At 37.7% G+C, this 16,453-nt stretch overlaps 1 protein-coding gene across 1 annotated transcript; it reads right to left on the bottom strand.

Annotated features, from left to right (window-relative positions):
* Positions 1–2,555: 2,555 nt before the first annotated feature.
* Positions 2,556–3,392, bottom strand: LOC113306375. Its single transcript, XM_026555319.1, has one exon. The coding sequence runs from the start codon at positions 3,390–3,392 to the stop codon at positions 2,556–2,558; it is 837 nt and encodes a 278-aa protein (XP_026411104.1).
* Positions 3,393–16,453: the final 13,061 nt, after the last annotated feature.

Genomic DNA, 16,453 nt, shown 5'->3' with positions numbered 1-16,453 from the left:
ATCCAAGAGGAATAAGGAGTTACTATCAGCTTCTTTACTCAGGCACCAAAATTAGAAAGAATGAATAATCTATTAACTTGTAAGGAAACGTATTTACAGGTTGTTTTTCTTCTTCATGCGTCAAGGGACGAGAAGGACGACATGTTTGATTTTCACGCTTTAAGCACATCCAAAAGCGCTGGAGTTCCAATGGTACACCAAATTGTCGCACAACCATTTCCTGTCGATTGTCGACCACTTCAAATTTAGAAAACCAAATAACAAAAATAAAAGCACAAACTATGTGTATGGAAAATTATGCTAGGGCCAAATCCTAATCTATCGTAGCTTTTAAGGCACACATTACATTTAGGAATTTTGGTGGAAATGAAAATCAAATAAACTACTAAACAGTTGAGATTTGAAAACCAGAGGTACCTTCAAACTGTTAAAAGGTGTAGAGTTGTCAATCCGGAAACTACGAACTTTGTCATGATCAACAAGATCACAATAAACGTCTCTTCCAATCTGTTGATAAAGGTCCTCATTCCGGACAACCTAGAGGTACCTATATATAAAAACCAATGATTACATATTGCTCAAGTGGTTCATCACTGCCAAGTGTATTAGCAAAATTGGAAAAAAGCAAGAGATTAATCCTTAATAATAGTTTGATGGTGAGAGTCATTCTTGTTGGGAGCCATTACTCCTCCGTTTTCTAGAGACTAATCTGCAAACTTATAAATGTATCATATTTTTCAAGAAATTTGTAAAGCTAAGAGCCTTAGACACTGCTCTGCTAAGAGGACAAAGTAATCTTTTAAGAAGAAGAAGAAGGGATTGTATATGGGAAATCGGTGGAGCTATTTATTTAAATAGCCCCCTCAATCTTTTCTGCCAACTGGTTTATTCTAGGGACTATAGTCTTAAGGCATATACTATATCAGTAGGAAAATATGTCCATTTGGAAAGAAAAGAATTATGATTTTGTTAGTTGAATCCTACAACAAGGAAAACACATACATAAATTTGGCTTCGTAGCACATAGTGCAGACCTTACTTTGGTCATCAACTAACGAAATCAAAAAGGCCATCAAAAAATACACTTTTTTCTGAATTGCTAACAAATATGCATCATTAAGGAGCCAAGTAATATAAGCCTATACAATGTAAATAAGGAGGATCCAATCGACTTATATCAAGGTGGAATTGAATCACTTCTAAGGCTTCTAAGGTTTGTCAATTTGTTACATTGTTGATCTTTTGATCCACCATGGACGGCATAGGTAGTGATTGGCATGGATTGAATTGCATGATGTCAACTTTAAAATGAGAACTTAATTTGATTACAGGGTATCCTTTTGGTTGCCTAAGCTGGTCATGGAACACGGAAAGCTGCTATTAAATTGTTAATTGCACTGGTTTTAATTTGCCTTAGGTATCTGCTATTTAAGTGCAAAGGGAACTCACTTGTAAGAAATGAAAAAAGGAGTAGCAGAGTGGGTTACAAATTCACTGCATCAAGAACAGAAAACTAGCTAAAACATGTTGTTTTTCTCTTGAAGGTTAAAAGATAAAGCTCAAATTATGGAAAGAAGCAAAACCCTAAACTCCAATTTTGTAGTTCAACAAGGACCCTAAATTAAAAGATGGAAAATAAAAAAGAGTACCTTGAGCGTTGAAATGGCTGATGAGCAACTCTTGAAGTGTAATGGCGTAATGCTTAAACCTTAAACTCCAACAGTCCAGCTTGAAGTCGGAATATGAAAAGTAAAGCCTTGTCCCACGGAGCGAGAGAGAGTAAATGGGTAGAGGGCCGTAGCAAACTATATTGGGGCTCTAGGTGAAGTTAGAGAACCGGAGGCCTCTGTAAGCCAAAAAAATTTTCTGTAATTAAATTATAAAAATGACCCAGAAAAGATGTCTAAAAAGATCGAAAAAAACACCTTATCTTACAAAGATCGATATTACTGTCCTTTTCGAATCAAAGTCATACAAAATAACTTTATCCACTATCAACTTCCAAACTGTATTTGGACAAGCCAATTGTTGCTAGAATGTTCAATAAAATTTTGCATGACATACATTTTTTTTTTTGATAAGAAGACAATTATTTATATATAAGCGGAAGTTTGCAAAATATACAAGATGGGAGCTAATCCAAGATTAACTCTTTCTAGTATGTTGGACATTACATTTTCACTTTCATTCTCCGTAGAGAAATAACTGATTTTCCTAGATCTTACTTCCTTAGCTAGTTTGTCTTCAAAATTAACATAGAACCTAGATTTATACATAAAAAACACCGAATCACAATGCATAAAGAAAAATTTGCATCTATTGATGCTTGTCTGAGACCTCCAAGGTTGAACATCAGGATCAGCTTCTCCTTTCATAATTTTCATTAGGATTTGGCAGTCATTAATTATGCAGCAGTTTTGTAGCTTTAGTTCCTTTATCCACCTTATCGCCTCAATTCCAGCTTTAGCTTCTGCTTCTAAGGGGCAGGAAGCCCAGTTGTATTTTGCACGACAATGTTTTCTGATTCCTGTTTTATCAAGTATAAAAATGGCATATCACATAGTAAAATCAGCTTCAATAAAGGAAGCATCAAAGTGTATAACCCAATCATAGTTGTCACTTTCAGAGTTGAGACTGTTACAGTGATACTTCTTAGCATTGGTGGAAACATGAGATGCTCTAATGCTATCAATCAACTTTTGCACATCAGGCACAAAATTATCAAAGTTAACATTATTTCTATATTTCCAGATGGACCACACTATATAAGAAATCAAATTATGCTTGCTATTAAGAGCTTTAACATTCATCCAGGTTTTAAACCATTGCAAAATCTCAGTGCTTCCACTGTTATGATAGATGTTATTCAGATCAAAAGCTTTCCAGACCTTCTTAGCAAAATTACATTTCACAAAAAAATGCCTTTCATCCTCTAATTCATGATTATCACACAACATGCAGTATGGTTTAGAGTCTTTAACATATTTGGACATGTTTTTCCCTAGAGCAAGAGCATTTGTCACAACTTTCCAACAGAACATATTCACTTTAGGAGTCATATTAAGCTTCCAAATCTGTTTCCAGAAATTAGTTTCATCTTTGTCGAAACTTAGATTAGTCAGGAAATTATAAACAGACTTCGTAGTAAGGTTTCCAGAAATCGTAGATTTCCATCTAATTCTATCATGCATGCTTGTATTAGTGGTAATAGACTTAATAGCATCATGATAAGCAATATCAATATAAGTACTGATGATGCACATATCCCAATCTCCATTAACATTCATTAGATCACAGACATAGTTAGGCATATTACGATCAGAGAGAATATGAGTTAAATTGAGTTTGGTTGGGAAGCCAGAAATCGGTCCAAATGTTAATAGTTTCGCCATTATTTACTTGCCAGACATAGTTTGATTTTATAACATCTAGACCTTTTTTGATACTAGATCCACGAGTTCTTATGTTTCCTAGTTTTCTTTAAAGGGTGGTGGTTTATGAAGTACTTATGTTTAAGAATTTTTGCCCACAAATGATCCTGATTGTGTATCAATCTCCAAGCCAAGTTAGTGATTAAAGCTATGTTATGCTTATGCGGTATTCTAATCCCTAAACCACCTTGACGAATATCCTTAGTAATACTGGGCCAAGCTTTAGGGTAGTAAGACTTCTTTTTGTTTTTTTTCTGCCACCAGAAATCTCTCTGGATTCTATCAAGATTATCCAAAGTTTTCTTAAGAAAAGAGAGGCACTGCATTTGATGATTAGGGTAAGCACTCAGAACATGTTTTACTAGGACAGTGCGCCCAGCTTGATTAAACATTTTTCTAATCCAACCTTGAAGAACAGTGTAGTATTTGTTAAGTAAAGGTTCAAAAAAGTTATTTACTTTGTTTTTCTCGAAGAAAAGCGGAGTTCCTAAATACTTATCATTCTTAGAAATTTTCCTAATTTTAATAATTTTAGAGAGGATTTTACAGTGTTTGTTATGCATTCTAGGAGTGAAGTAAACACCCGATTTATTAAGGTTAACGACTTGACCAGTCATTTCACCAAAAGTGTTAAGAATATTAACTAATTTTTTAGCTTCAGTCAAGCTAGCTTTTGTAAACAGAAAGCAATCGTCTGCAAAGAAAAGATGCGAAATAGGAGGTGCAGTCCTTGCAACCAACACAAGTTAAAATCTTATCTTTTTCAGCTTTAAAGAGCATTTTCGAAAGAACTTTCATGCAAATAATGAATAGGTAAGGGGACAATGGATCCCCTTGCCTAATTCCTCTAGAGACAGTGAACCTTTCACCAAGAACACCATTTAAGATCACAGAAAAGGAGGTTGTAGTAACACACTGCATAATAAGATGACACACATCTTCACTAAAAACCAAAAGAGAGAAGAGTTTGGTTCAAAGAATCCCATTCGATTCGATCGAATGTCTTAGAAAGATCAATTTTCAAAGCCATGTGCCCAGTTTTATTTTTAGAATTCTTCATAGTGTACAAAATCTCATGCGCAACTATGATGTTATCAGTAATTTGGCGACCAAGAATGAAATCAGACTGGTTTTGTGAAATAATCTTTGTGAGCATAGGTTTTAATCTGTTTGTTAAGATTTTAGATATTAATTTATAGGTAGTATTACTAAGGCTGATGGTATGAAAGTCACTGGGTGTAGAGGGATTTTTAACTTTAGGAATTAGAGTTATATATGAATAATTCATTTCTTTGAGTAAAAACTTTTTCCTGAAAAAATCTTGAACAAAGTTAGTAATATCAGATTTCACTATGTCCCAATTTTCTTTGAAAAAAACCCGCAGGATAGCCATCAGGGCCAGGGGAACCCCATTGGTTCATGTTGAAAAGAGTGTTTTTTATTTCTAACTCATCAGGAGTTTTGGTAAGATTATTATTCTCTTCTTCACTGATACAAGGTTCAATAAGACTGTTTAGAGAGTTAAGGTGTTGTGCATTGTTAGTGGTGCTAATAGATTTAAAGTGTTTAATAAGCATTTTATGAATTTGAGAGTTGTCATCAATCCAGAGACCAGTATCATCTCTAAGGGTGTGAATATGATTAATTCTCCTTCTGTTATTAGCATATTGATGAAAGAAGGAGGTGTTACGATCAAAGTCTTTAATGAATTTATCTTTTGAGAGGTGATTCCAGTAGTCATACTCTCTGTTATACCAGGTTTCTAAGTTGTTCTGCGTATCTTTAATTTCTAGAATAGGTAAAGGGTCCATGGAGTGTAGAAGCTCCATTTTCTTATTAAGGTTTTCGATATTTTGGAAAATATTCCCAAAAACAGATTTGTTCCAATTAGAAAGAGAGTAGGAAAGATTTTTAAGATTTCTTTGAAAACTATAGGCAAAGGAGCCTCTAATATTACAATCCCAGTTTCCAGAAACATATTTTCTAAAGTTATCATGACTAAACCAGGTTCTAAAAACTCCAAAAGGCTTACGACATTTTATCTTAACAGGTTTACAATTAAGCAAAATCGGTGTATGGTCAGATCCTACTCTAGACAAGTGACTAACCAAAGCATCAGGAAACATGGAGAACCAAGCAGTGGAAGTGAGCACTCTATCAGTTCTTTCTTTAATATTATCTTGACCTTCCTTATTATTAGACCAAGTGAAAGGAATTCCTTGAAATCTAAGGTCCATTAGTCCTAGGCTCTGAATGTTATCATGAATAAACTTATTTATATGAGAGATATCTTTTCCACCTTGTTTATCATTAACATGCAACACAAAATTCAAGTCTCCTATGATGATCCAGGGAGTATTAGGATTTAAGCTACAAAAGCGATTAATTTTATCCCATTGCATTTTCTTTCCTAAATCATTCAAGGACCCATGCATGCAAACAACATTCCAATAATTATTATAGCAATCATGTATTTCAAAGAAACAGATATCAAAAAACTCAGCAATGTATTCAACAGTAATATTATTGTGCCAAGCAATGAGCATCCCACCAGATAGGCCTATTCTAGGGACAACTAACCAGTTATGAAACTTGAGATTTCTAGCTAAGATGTTCATATTTTCTTTTGTGGCTTTAGTTTCAGCAAGGAATATGAAATCAAGATTTTGCTTCTTTAGGATAAATTTTAAATGATTTCTAGTAAGGGATTTTCCCATCCCCTGCACATTCCAAGTTAATAGCTTCATTTCAAGGTTTAAGAAAGACCTTGTTTTTAAAAGGAATATAAAAAAAATGCTTAACACAGTTGTAGAGGAGAAATAAAATCAGGACTAAATTGTGCCAGTAGAGATTAAAGTAAGTAAGGATGAGAAAATCAGTATGACTGAAATATAAATTAAATGCGGAATAGATTTTGTAGATGAGATAGAAAGGAACCTGGTTTATTGAGAGGTTTTCATTTTCAGCATATGCAGCAGAAGAAGTATCCGACCCACCAATCTCACATACATTGCCCACGCCTTCAATGTTATTCATTATTTCCTCCCTAGATGAGGGTTCTCCCATCTCCAGTATTCTTGCAGCACCATCATTCACAACTTCGTTAGCAAGTACATGAAGTGTTCTATCAATTTCTTGAAAGTAACCATCCATTTCCATAGCTTCCAAGATAATGTCTTCAGTCCTCCTTCTCTTATTAGTCCTTATGTCATTTCTGTTGATTTCTGACACATATGCTCCACTTGCAGAGTTATCAACCTCTACATCAACAATGATATCCTTATTGGCCTCTTCATTCCTTTCATCACTTATGTCATTTAGAACAGCAGTATCATCCACAGCCTCATTTTGAGCTATATTATTATCTGCAACTACATTCTCCCTCTCCAAACCATTAGTAACTGCTTCTTGATTAGCTTGAACTTCACCACCATCTTGAATCTCCATATTATGTTGAATTTCTTGTACTAGTTCTTCCACTTGTTCTTCAAAAGGATCAACACCTTGTAAATTCAGAACCAATACTGCAATCCAGGCTACATTTGCAATCATCCCACAGTAGTTTTCATTGTGATTGAAAACATAACAACTTCTACAGGTTGCAGATGGAAACCCCAGATAAAATATAGATACTTTAATTCTTTCTCCATCCTCCAGAGTTATGTGCACTTTCCTAACGCACTTTCCTAACAAGAGGTAGATTGACATCCAATCTTACTTTAGCTTTGACAACACCAGTTGGATCTCCATTATATATGATAATTGGTTCTCCTTCTTGGGAACCAATGTGGAAAGGAATATTGTCCCTATCCAGGTCAGATCTGAGTCTAAACTCTATATAAAAGACTTCAAATTGGAAGATAGCTCTCTGCACATTCATATGGAACTGCCATGGTAGCAGAACTAACAAATGCCCTCCTACAGCATGTGGTCTTTCTCTTAATACTCTTTGAAAAATCTCTCTTGAGTGAATTCTAAAAATGAACACATTTCTTCTTCCAGTGGATATAATCACAACTTCATTCTGAGCACCCCATATTTGCCTGATTGCATAGCTAACCACATTTCTAGTGACTTCACTTTCTCTACAAACATATCCGATTAAAGCAAAAGAATCAATAATCCTCCCCTTTCCTTGCAGGTTGACATGTTTGTTGTTTCTGTTGAAAGAGTTTTTGTTTCTCTGAGAGTTATCAGTAGAATTATTAAGGCTAGTCGAAGAAGAGGCCATTGGATTGTTTAACGAACTTAGAAATATTGTTTTGTAGACAAGGACAAATTTTAGCTTTTTCTGGCTTGAGACAAACAAGTGGGATGAGTAATTTAGCAGATGAATTTTTTGCTGATAGATTTTTTTAGGAAAGTTGTAAAGATATTGGGTATGTAAATATATGCATTCCCAGTCAAGTTCAAGAATTTGAACTTTCCAAGTGTAAGCCATGCTACATATTTGTGATTTCAGCAAGAGGTAGTAGTTAGAAACTTGGGAAGAAAGCTGAATTTGTAGCTTAGGAAGAAGGAAGAGAGTATGATGACTAAAAAGAGTGTAGAACTGGATTACTTCCACGGGTGATTGGAGAAAACGAGGCGTTTTTGTCTTCATAAACAATTCCAGAGATTAAAAATTGTAGGAGAACCACATCCACTGACAAAGATTTGTAGTATAAGAATAACTTGAAGGTGAGTCTTCACCTCATCCACTACTTATGCTGAAAACCCTATTCCTCCCAATCAGGCTTGGGAAAGGAGAGAAGGGATGAAATCTGAAAAAGGGAACGAAATCACAAGAAAAACAGATTAGATTAGCTCGAGGTAATCATAACAGACTTTGAATCTAATCAACCTATAAAAACTAGGGTTTATCACTTCAAAAAGAAGACGAACGATTAAGACAACAATATAAAACAATTGGTAATCATATAATAAAATCAGTAGTGGGAAATCGATGATAACAAGAAAATATTAATCATAAGAGTGCAGGGGAAGATATTGAGAGGAATCAGAGAAGAGAATTTTTGGTGAGTCGCAAACCGGCGTCTCCCGATTCTATCCTACTCATCTTGAAAACCCATTGACGCATGACATACATTGAGATAGCAGTTTTCCATATCTTTTAAGTAAATCAACAATTTTTTTTGCATTTATTGTTTGGGAAGGAAAAAACTTCAAAAGCTTTCAATTCTGCATATAAGTCATGCCAGTTAATATATCAGGACCCATATTATGCCTTAGATAATTTTCAAGTTGATATAAGAAACTGTAAAATTAGTTGTTTGCCGATCACCTAACTTAACTTTTTATTTTCCGAAGCACTTGCACCATATTCATACACAACAACTAAATTGAATTGTTGATGTCTTTCTTTTTTGAGTCAGCGGATTTTTAATTAAAAGTTTGGAAGTGGAATCCAGATAGAAGAATTTAAAAGTCAAATGATAAAATATACTTTGATTTCATTGACGAAAATCTTGTTCTTGTTTTTTAATTATGGAAGGAGAAACCCTAACACTTATAAATTGTAGTAAGTGAGCAGTGGCGGAGCCGGACTTTCCAACTTGGGGGGACAAATATATAAAAGGGAAGATAGCACTAATGGCGGTCGGAGGCCGCCTGAAATTTTTAGGGTCTTTTGCAATAAAAGGAACAGAACTTTCCTCAAGACTCCACAAAATATAATCAATACTTCATAGAACCTTATAATATGTAAGCCTAGTGCTAGAATTTGTTATAGGAAACACTGAAATGTATGTAAATAGTTACACAAATGAAGCATAATATAGTAATTTTGTAAAATCCAGAGGGACAATTATGAAAAGCCTAAAATAGTCACATTGTAAATTCTAGGGAGGACAACTGTCCTCCATAGTCCTCACTCAGCTCCGCCCCTGAGTATAAGGACAAAGAAACAGTATAGTGAACTAGATGGGAAATGATCAGAAAAATAAAAAAAGGGAAAGAAAGAACAGAAAAATCGATCACTTAATGGGAAATAGATAGGATTTTGGGGCCCTATAAATTGGGGTCCCTAAGCCGTCGCCTAGCTGGCCTATACTCAGCGACGATCCTGAATGGATACTGGTCTCCTCGAGGTCGAGGAGCTATTTTAAAAACGGTACGCAGTTAGAATCGTTCGGTTTATCAAGACAAATGGTGTACCGCCTTATTAATTTTTCATTATAATTTTTATAAATATAGGAAAATTAAGATATTATGAACTTGTTTTTGTTTCCCCACATGAACTGGAGAGCTTTGCTAATATCTTGAAGAGAATGGGATGTAGTTGTAAAAAACCTAGCTAAAATACAATGTTTACCCTTCACAGCAGAGGGTGGGGGCTTCTTAGAAAGAGTAGAGGGATGAGGTCCAAGAATAGATTTGGTGGAATTAATGCTGAATTTTGTAAATTTGGAAAGCATACTAGAAACCTGAGTAAATGCAAGAAACAGAGAATAAAGAAGAGAGGGAAAATGAGCTTCTTTCAAAACAAATGCAATGAAAATTAGTAATTAAATTTAAAATACAATTAAAAAGAGTAAAACAGCCACTCATTATGAGACTAAGAGTGCGACAGCTAAAGAGGAAAGAGGGTTCAACACAAGCTAATAACCGGAGATTTATGCAGTCTAAGCAATGCAATAAATATTGATTGAACAAGACCAAAGGTACACATAATCGCAAGCAATAAAGACTGAAGATTCTAGATAGAAACAGAGACCACAAAGCAGCCTCCCAAAACCAGCTTGGGGGTGTATCAATCGAAACGCAAATGCTTTTTTATCTCATATGCATATTAGTACACCCCCAAGCAAAATGGTACCTCCATCAGCGGCCTTGCCCAAAATGGGGTAAAAGAAGAGCATTAGAATAGAGAGAAAGTCTGGGTTGGTGAGGGCTTTTACAAGTGCAATAAACATTTTATCTACGGGTATAAATTCAAGCTAGCAACCATGAACATGGGATCACTTTTGGAAGAAAATTTTCAAAAAGATAACCATCACAGAGAAAAATATCAATCAAAGATTTTAACAGCTAGTCACCATAAAAATCCTATAAATGCTCTAGTTACTTTATCAAGCCCGCCCTATATCCAATGGCTAAGTTTAGGAATATATATATCTGAATAAAACTTTAAAAAATTCAAAAACTAAATTTCAGAATTGGTTTGGTGCTTTGTATCATCTTATGGGTCGGTTATTCTCTTATATTTTTCCTTAGCAGTTACCTTTTCGGGGCAATTTGTAAACAGTTGGTCACAACAAAAGCGAAAATCATTTATATACCAGAGGGAAAATCACGGAAACTATCCCGAAAGAGAATGGGAACTCATCTACCCCGCACATATCCTAATGATTGAATGGTTGTCTAAACTATCACCGGATCTCTCTCGGGACAAATCCCAGAAAAAAAAACCGATATTAACGTAGAATTGTTCTAATAAAAGCTCCTTTCACAGATATAACAGACATCTGCATTTTCTAAATACCTAAATAAATTGGTATCTATACGAACTTTGGGCCACCTAAAAAGATACAACAAAAGATCAAAATGGTAGTTTTTGAAGAATTTAAGGTCCAGGATTCTGGAAATCCTATTAGATTCCAAGTGAAATCCGCCATTAAGAAAATCCAAGGCCCTTGTATTGTTCAAACAGTATTTACAATATGTTGGTGCTACTCTAGGCCAGTGTTGTAAAAAAAATCAAAATGAAATAATACTAGAGCAATATGTTTACTTTATTAGGGCATAAGAAAATTGAATAACAGTAGCGTAATTCACTCAGAAAAAATGCTGAAATTCAGAGAATCATTGATCTGAACCCTGGTGATAGTGCAAGGCACATTGCTAAAAACAAGTCTTCCCATGGAAAAAAAGCAAAATCTGAGACAGTAAAAAAATTATTGGTTGTAGATGCATAGAGTAAAACTATATATCATGTTAGTGGCTGCTGCTTACTCTGCTGCCTACTTTAATCTTCTACTATTCTAATGAAAACTAATCATGAAAAATTGCCACTAACTTTCGCTATTTCTGTATCAAGTAATTTTGGTACTAACATTTGGCGATAGTCAATGGCTAGCAGCTGATTCTACAAAAAAATTAATTAATGTAATTAACATCTGCAGTATCACATTGCTACTCTAAATCATATCCAAAAAAACTTGCACATTTCAACTGTGAGCACTCAAATCACGAAGGCATCCGAATGCTCACAACCAATCATCGTAATCTAGAGTGATTTGTGATGATGATATCTTAGTGTTGATTTCTTGGCTCAAAACCTTCGGATTTATCACAGTCTCATCTAACAACTCCACGCGAGGCGTTTGCGCACGGGATATAGGTAAAAACAAAGAAAGCAATACATACAAATAAAGATCCATGGGGTTAGGCAAACATAAAGTGCTGAAATATAAACAAGACCGAGGTTTACGTGGTTCAGCACTAAGGCCTACGTCCACGGGATTGGTAGTTTCACTATGTTCTTCGCGGTTACAAGAGTAGTCGAATGACTTTTGGGTTTACATGTATTTTCTCTTCTAAAGGATTAACTTACACTCGAAATCTCTCTCTCCTTCCCTTCCTGATTTTTCCGATCCCCTTTCCTCTCGGTGGAGAGGGGGTATTTATAGGGTTAGAGTATGGGACCCATCTCTGAAGGCCGTTGGAACCTTATCTTCTAGTGTCTTGTGTCCATCACGCAGAGGTCTGCATTTGCCACTTGATCACGCAGAGACATCCTCGCTCGTCCCACGGGTTGATCGACACGTATACTGCTCAGAGTGTTTAATGAGGGTGGTTGAGATGACTGCTCGTGTCAGACAAGTGTCTTCTGCCCCTGTCACGTCCATGTCAGCTAACTTTCTCTCCACCGTTGATCTTCTTTTGGGGATGAGATAAAGTAACTCCTTGGGGTTTATTTGGTGTTCTGTAGTGCATCGTATTTTGATGTCTTGGTCTGCATGCTTTCCACGTATCTTTCTATGTACACGTGTCTGATGGTGAGATATATGTATACACAATTTGCCCTTTTTCTTCGGGATTGAATGTTTAATGGGTGCATTGAAGAAAACAGTCGTTGCATATTCTTCTATCTCTCCTAATAACTTTTCCTAGCTACTTAGTTACGTCTTTTATTTGTGCATTAACTGCTCATGTAACGGGCACGTTTCCCATTCCTCCATTAATTTCCTTCTCTTTCTTTTGGGTATATTAAGGAGAGAAAGAAAATTAATTTCATTCTTCCTAAACATTCTCTCGATTTCAAATCTTCGTTCTTCAGCCCTCAAATTCTCTGTCAGTCTTCATTCTTACGCCCTTAAATTCCGTCAGTCTTCATTCTTCCGCCCTTAAGTTCTTTGTCAGTCTTCATTCTTCAGCCCTTAAATTCTCTCCCTCTTAGCATTAATCACGCTTGCCTCCTCTTTATTTCTGATTTGTTCTTTCTGCTGCTGTTTTTGCTGGTAAGTTTTTCTTTTCTTTGTTTCCACGGTTTTACACTATGTTGATTTGCAAATTTTCTGCTACTGTTGTTCCTTGTTTGTGATGAAGAACTTCTTTCAATGCTTGTATGCTAGTTTGCCCCTGTTCTTCGTCTTAAATCAAGGAGGACATTGTTTTCTTGTATTGATTGAGCTTTTCAGGGCAGGAATTTTATGGAATTTCGAGCATGTATGATAATTTTAGGGTTTCTGCGTTATCGTGTGTGAATTGCTATTTATGTGATTTTTTGATCGTTGGTAATGTCCTTGAGTTTGTTGTTGACATGTTTATGATTAATCTTTTCGCAGCCATGTCTGACCGTCCACGACTTCCTTATCAGGCTCCTAAATCTGGTTTATCGAGATCTCCTCCGCGTAGAGAGTCTCAAGATGATGTTCGTAGAAGTCGAGTTTCTTCTGGGGCGAAGGCCTCATCTTCTAGGGAAGAGGTTCTTCCGACAAATTCTTCTGGGGCTCGAAAAGTCTTCGATCGCTCGACGTCTCGTCCTCGTGATGATGTTAGGAGTACGCAGGCATCGACTCGTGCCGTCGCTTTTGATGTTCCTCCTCTACGTTCTGTAGTTCACGAGCATCATCTGCCGCCCCCTCCTACAACTTCTTTTAAAGGGAAGAATGCGAAAGGTGGAGTACCGAGGGCTGAATCTTCAAAAAGTCCTTCTTTGAAGAGAAAGGCTTCCGAGGCGTTCATTGGTTCATTTGTTCCCGCCGAGGAGAATGAGGCTGCCCCATTGATACGCAGCGTTTCGGTCAGTAAGAAAAAAGTAACGTTCAAGCATATTGATCTCCAAATTTTCAAGGAAAAGCATGAGCTTCAAGCCTTCGAAGTTCGTTTCTATGCCCCTGAGGATGATATTACTTATGAGCTTATCTCAAAGTATGAGTTCGATGAATTTCATCTGTTGACCACGGTTGGAGCGTTCGAAGCTGGTCTTATGCTGCCGTTGTACAAGTCAGGTGATTCCTTCTACTATGATGTGCTTGCTACTCGTGAAGGCTCTTCGACCAATATGCACAGCCGGTCTGTATCGCAACTATCGGGGAATTATCTCCGTGCCCTGAAGGAGTGCTATCTGCGGAGTAAGGGGGAGACGACAATGACTTGTTACGTTCCCAATCCCGCGGAGAAAGAATGGTATACTCCTGATAATTTCAATAATTCCTTCGGTGATTACGTCAATAGTAGGAACCGCAAGCCGTGGAGTGTCAGCCTTCGGAATCTCGCTGCTCCTCGGGGCGAAATTCGTCTGTTAAATGAGGTCAGCGATGCCAAGCTGAAGTATGTTCCCGGCACGGAAGGTTCTAGTCAGCGGAAGCTTTTCCCGTCCCGCGATAGGATCAAGCGTGATCATGACTACGAGTGGCACGCTACCGTTATCGAAGTGGTTGGTCCATGGGCGTACGGTTGGATCCCTGGTCCACGCGGTTGGCGTCCTACTGAGAGTAGCAAGCCACGGGAATCTCCTCCTGCTCGTTATGGAGATTTCTGTCCCTGGCGTTTGAACTTCGCAGGTATGAATTTTCCTTATGCCCTTGACGTTGTTGAGGGATACGAGGAGGAAGGTTCTGGTGCTATACTTCCACCGAGGAGTGCCTCGACTGCTCAGGTACGCGGATTCTAGCTGCGCTTCTCCTTCTTTAAAATTTCAAATGTTCGCGAAAAATAATTCTTTTTGTGGTGTTGGTTTTCAGGTGTCGAAGAAGAAAAAGATTAAGCCGAAGCAGTCTTCTACCATTGTGATGGGTGAGGCTGAGGCCCATGAAGAAGTTACAAGTCCGGTGAACGAAGAGTTTGCTGAGGATGAGGAGATCACAGAAGGAGAGGAACGTACTGGTACTTCCCCTATTAATGTCGAGGAAGAGGTATGTGTGGGTCATGACGGTGATGAAGGGAGAGACAACGCCTTGGTAGCTGATGACGGTGTTATTGGTGTATTTCTGTCCCTGTTGGGGATGCCGCGGATGCTATCCCAACCATTTCTCAAGAGTTTTCTTTTGACCGGATGTATTCCACAGGGGAGTTCTTGGATGATGGCCTTGATTTTCCTGAGGACTTCTCTCTACTTTCCCCCAACGATCGTGATTTAGTTAATGGTACGCTGCTGTGGACACGTGATAGTCTGCGGGAATCCCGTGAGCGTACTTCCTTGTTGGAGTCTAGGATTCAGCTTCTGGAAGAAGAATTACAGAATGCTCGTCCGTTCCTCTTCCAGGAGTTAAAGACAGTATGCTATGTCTAGCCAGAGAAAGAGACGATGCCCGTGCCGAAGTCTGGTGCCTCAGCAATGCCCTTGCCGCGTCCCGCGCTGAAGTAGCTCGTCAGGATGAGTCTGAGAGAAATCTTGAAGTGTGTATGTACCGACTTAGCAAAGGGGTATCATAGAGATAAATAAAAGTCGACCACCTTCGTCACATGGATTCGATAGCAGGTAGAATTAGATGCCTGTCAATTTACTCTCACAACCTTCAACTAGACTATAAGAAATTATCCGCGGAATATGAACATCTTGATGAAGCGCGAGATGCGGTTGTTAATGAGTATGAAGAGGCTTCGGCTTGTGTCGAAGGTATAACCCTATTTCATCGAGTGTGATTGTGTCTTTTTGTGCTAACTCCCTGGTGTTGTCTTTTTCAGAGCTCGAGGGACAACTCCGCGTTGCGAATGAAAAATTGGAAAAGGCTCGATTTTCCTTAACGCAGCAGGAAGAACAGACCAACCATTTTAAGAGTTTGGCGGCAACACGCGAGGAAGACGTTGATGCTGCTTCTAGAGAAGTGAATCGTCTATCTTCGTTGTTTATCCCAGGCCCAACAGCGGACACAGTTATTAAGCACAAGGCTCGGTGTCAATTGGCTGAGGAAACGAACAAATGCTGGAGAAGATAGAACTTGGCCTAAAGAAGGAGCATGGTCTTGTGAAAAACTATCCGCGTCGTCCAGTTCCTGCTGCCATGCCTGCCTCCTCGGGACCTTCATCTGGTGGGAGTCCCTTCAAGCCTTCCGAACAATCCTGCTGATGGGACATTATCTAGATAGAGACCGCAGCATTATTATCCTTCCCTTTTTTGTAATTATGTAACAAGGATATTTTTTGCTAGTATCATGTACAAGGAATATTTTTTGATGTGTATTCTTCCTTGAATTGGCCTTTCATTTTTTGTAATCATCCTTTGTAAGTTAATCCTTCATGAAATGGATCCTTTTCTTGATATACCTGCAATGTTGGTTTGTTTTTATTTTAAGCATTGTGAAAAAAGAAAAGCAAAGCTGTTAAGTGTTTGGGTGCGATACTGAAGGGAGGTACCTTCGTGATCGTCTTGAGACCTGTCACCCCGCTGGCGAATCCTGGGCCAGAGGATTCCCAGACGGTGGGGGCCGAGGCAACGTTCTAGGATATGGGGTTAAAATATTTACACACCCATTCCGTCGACCCGTTGCCTTAAGATTGGTTGGGTATCTCTTTCTGCTGGGTGCATTCCCCCTGGTCTTACACTTATGGACGCTGATGGGGGAGCCCTGAGAGAT

Source organism: Papaver somniferum, chromosome 8 (assembly GCF_003573695.1).
Source record: "Papaver somniferum cultivar HN1 chromosome 8, ASM357369v1, whole genome shotgun sequence".
NCBI classification, from domain to species: Eukaryota; Viridiplantae; Streptophyta; class Magnoliopsida; order Ranunculales; family Papaveraceae; genus Papaver; species Papaver somniferum.
The sequence above is the reverse complement of the archived record's forward strand: the minus strand, read 5'-3'. Positions and strand labels throughout refer to the sequence as shown.

What these genes read in the sequence shown, in the direction of transcription:
- LOC113306375 (XM_026555319.1), bottom strand. Translation starts at nt 3,392, where the DNA reads ATGGCGAAACTATTAACATTTGGACCGATTTCTGGCTTCCCAACCAAA.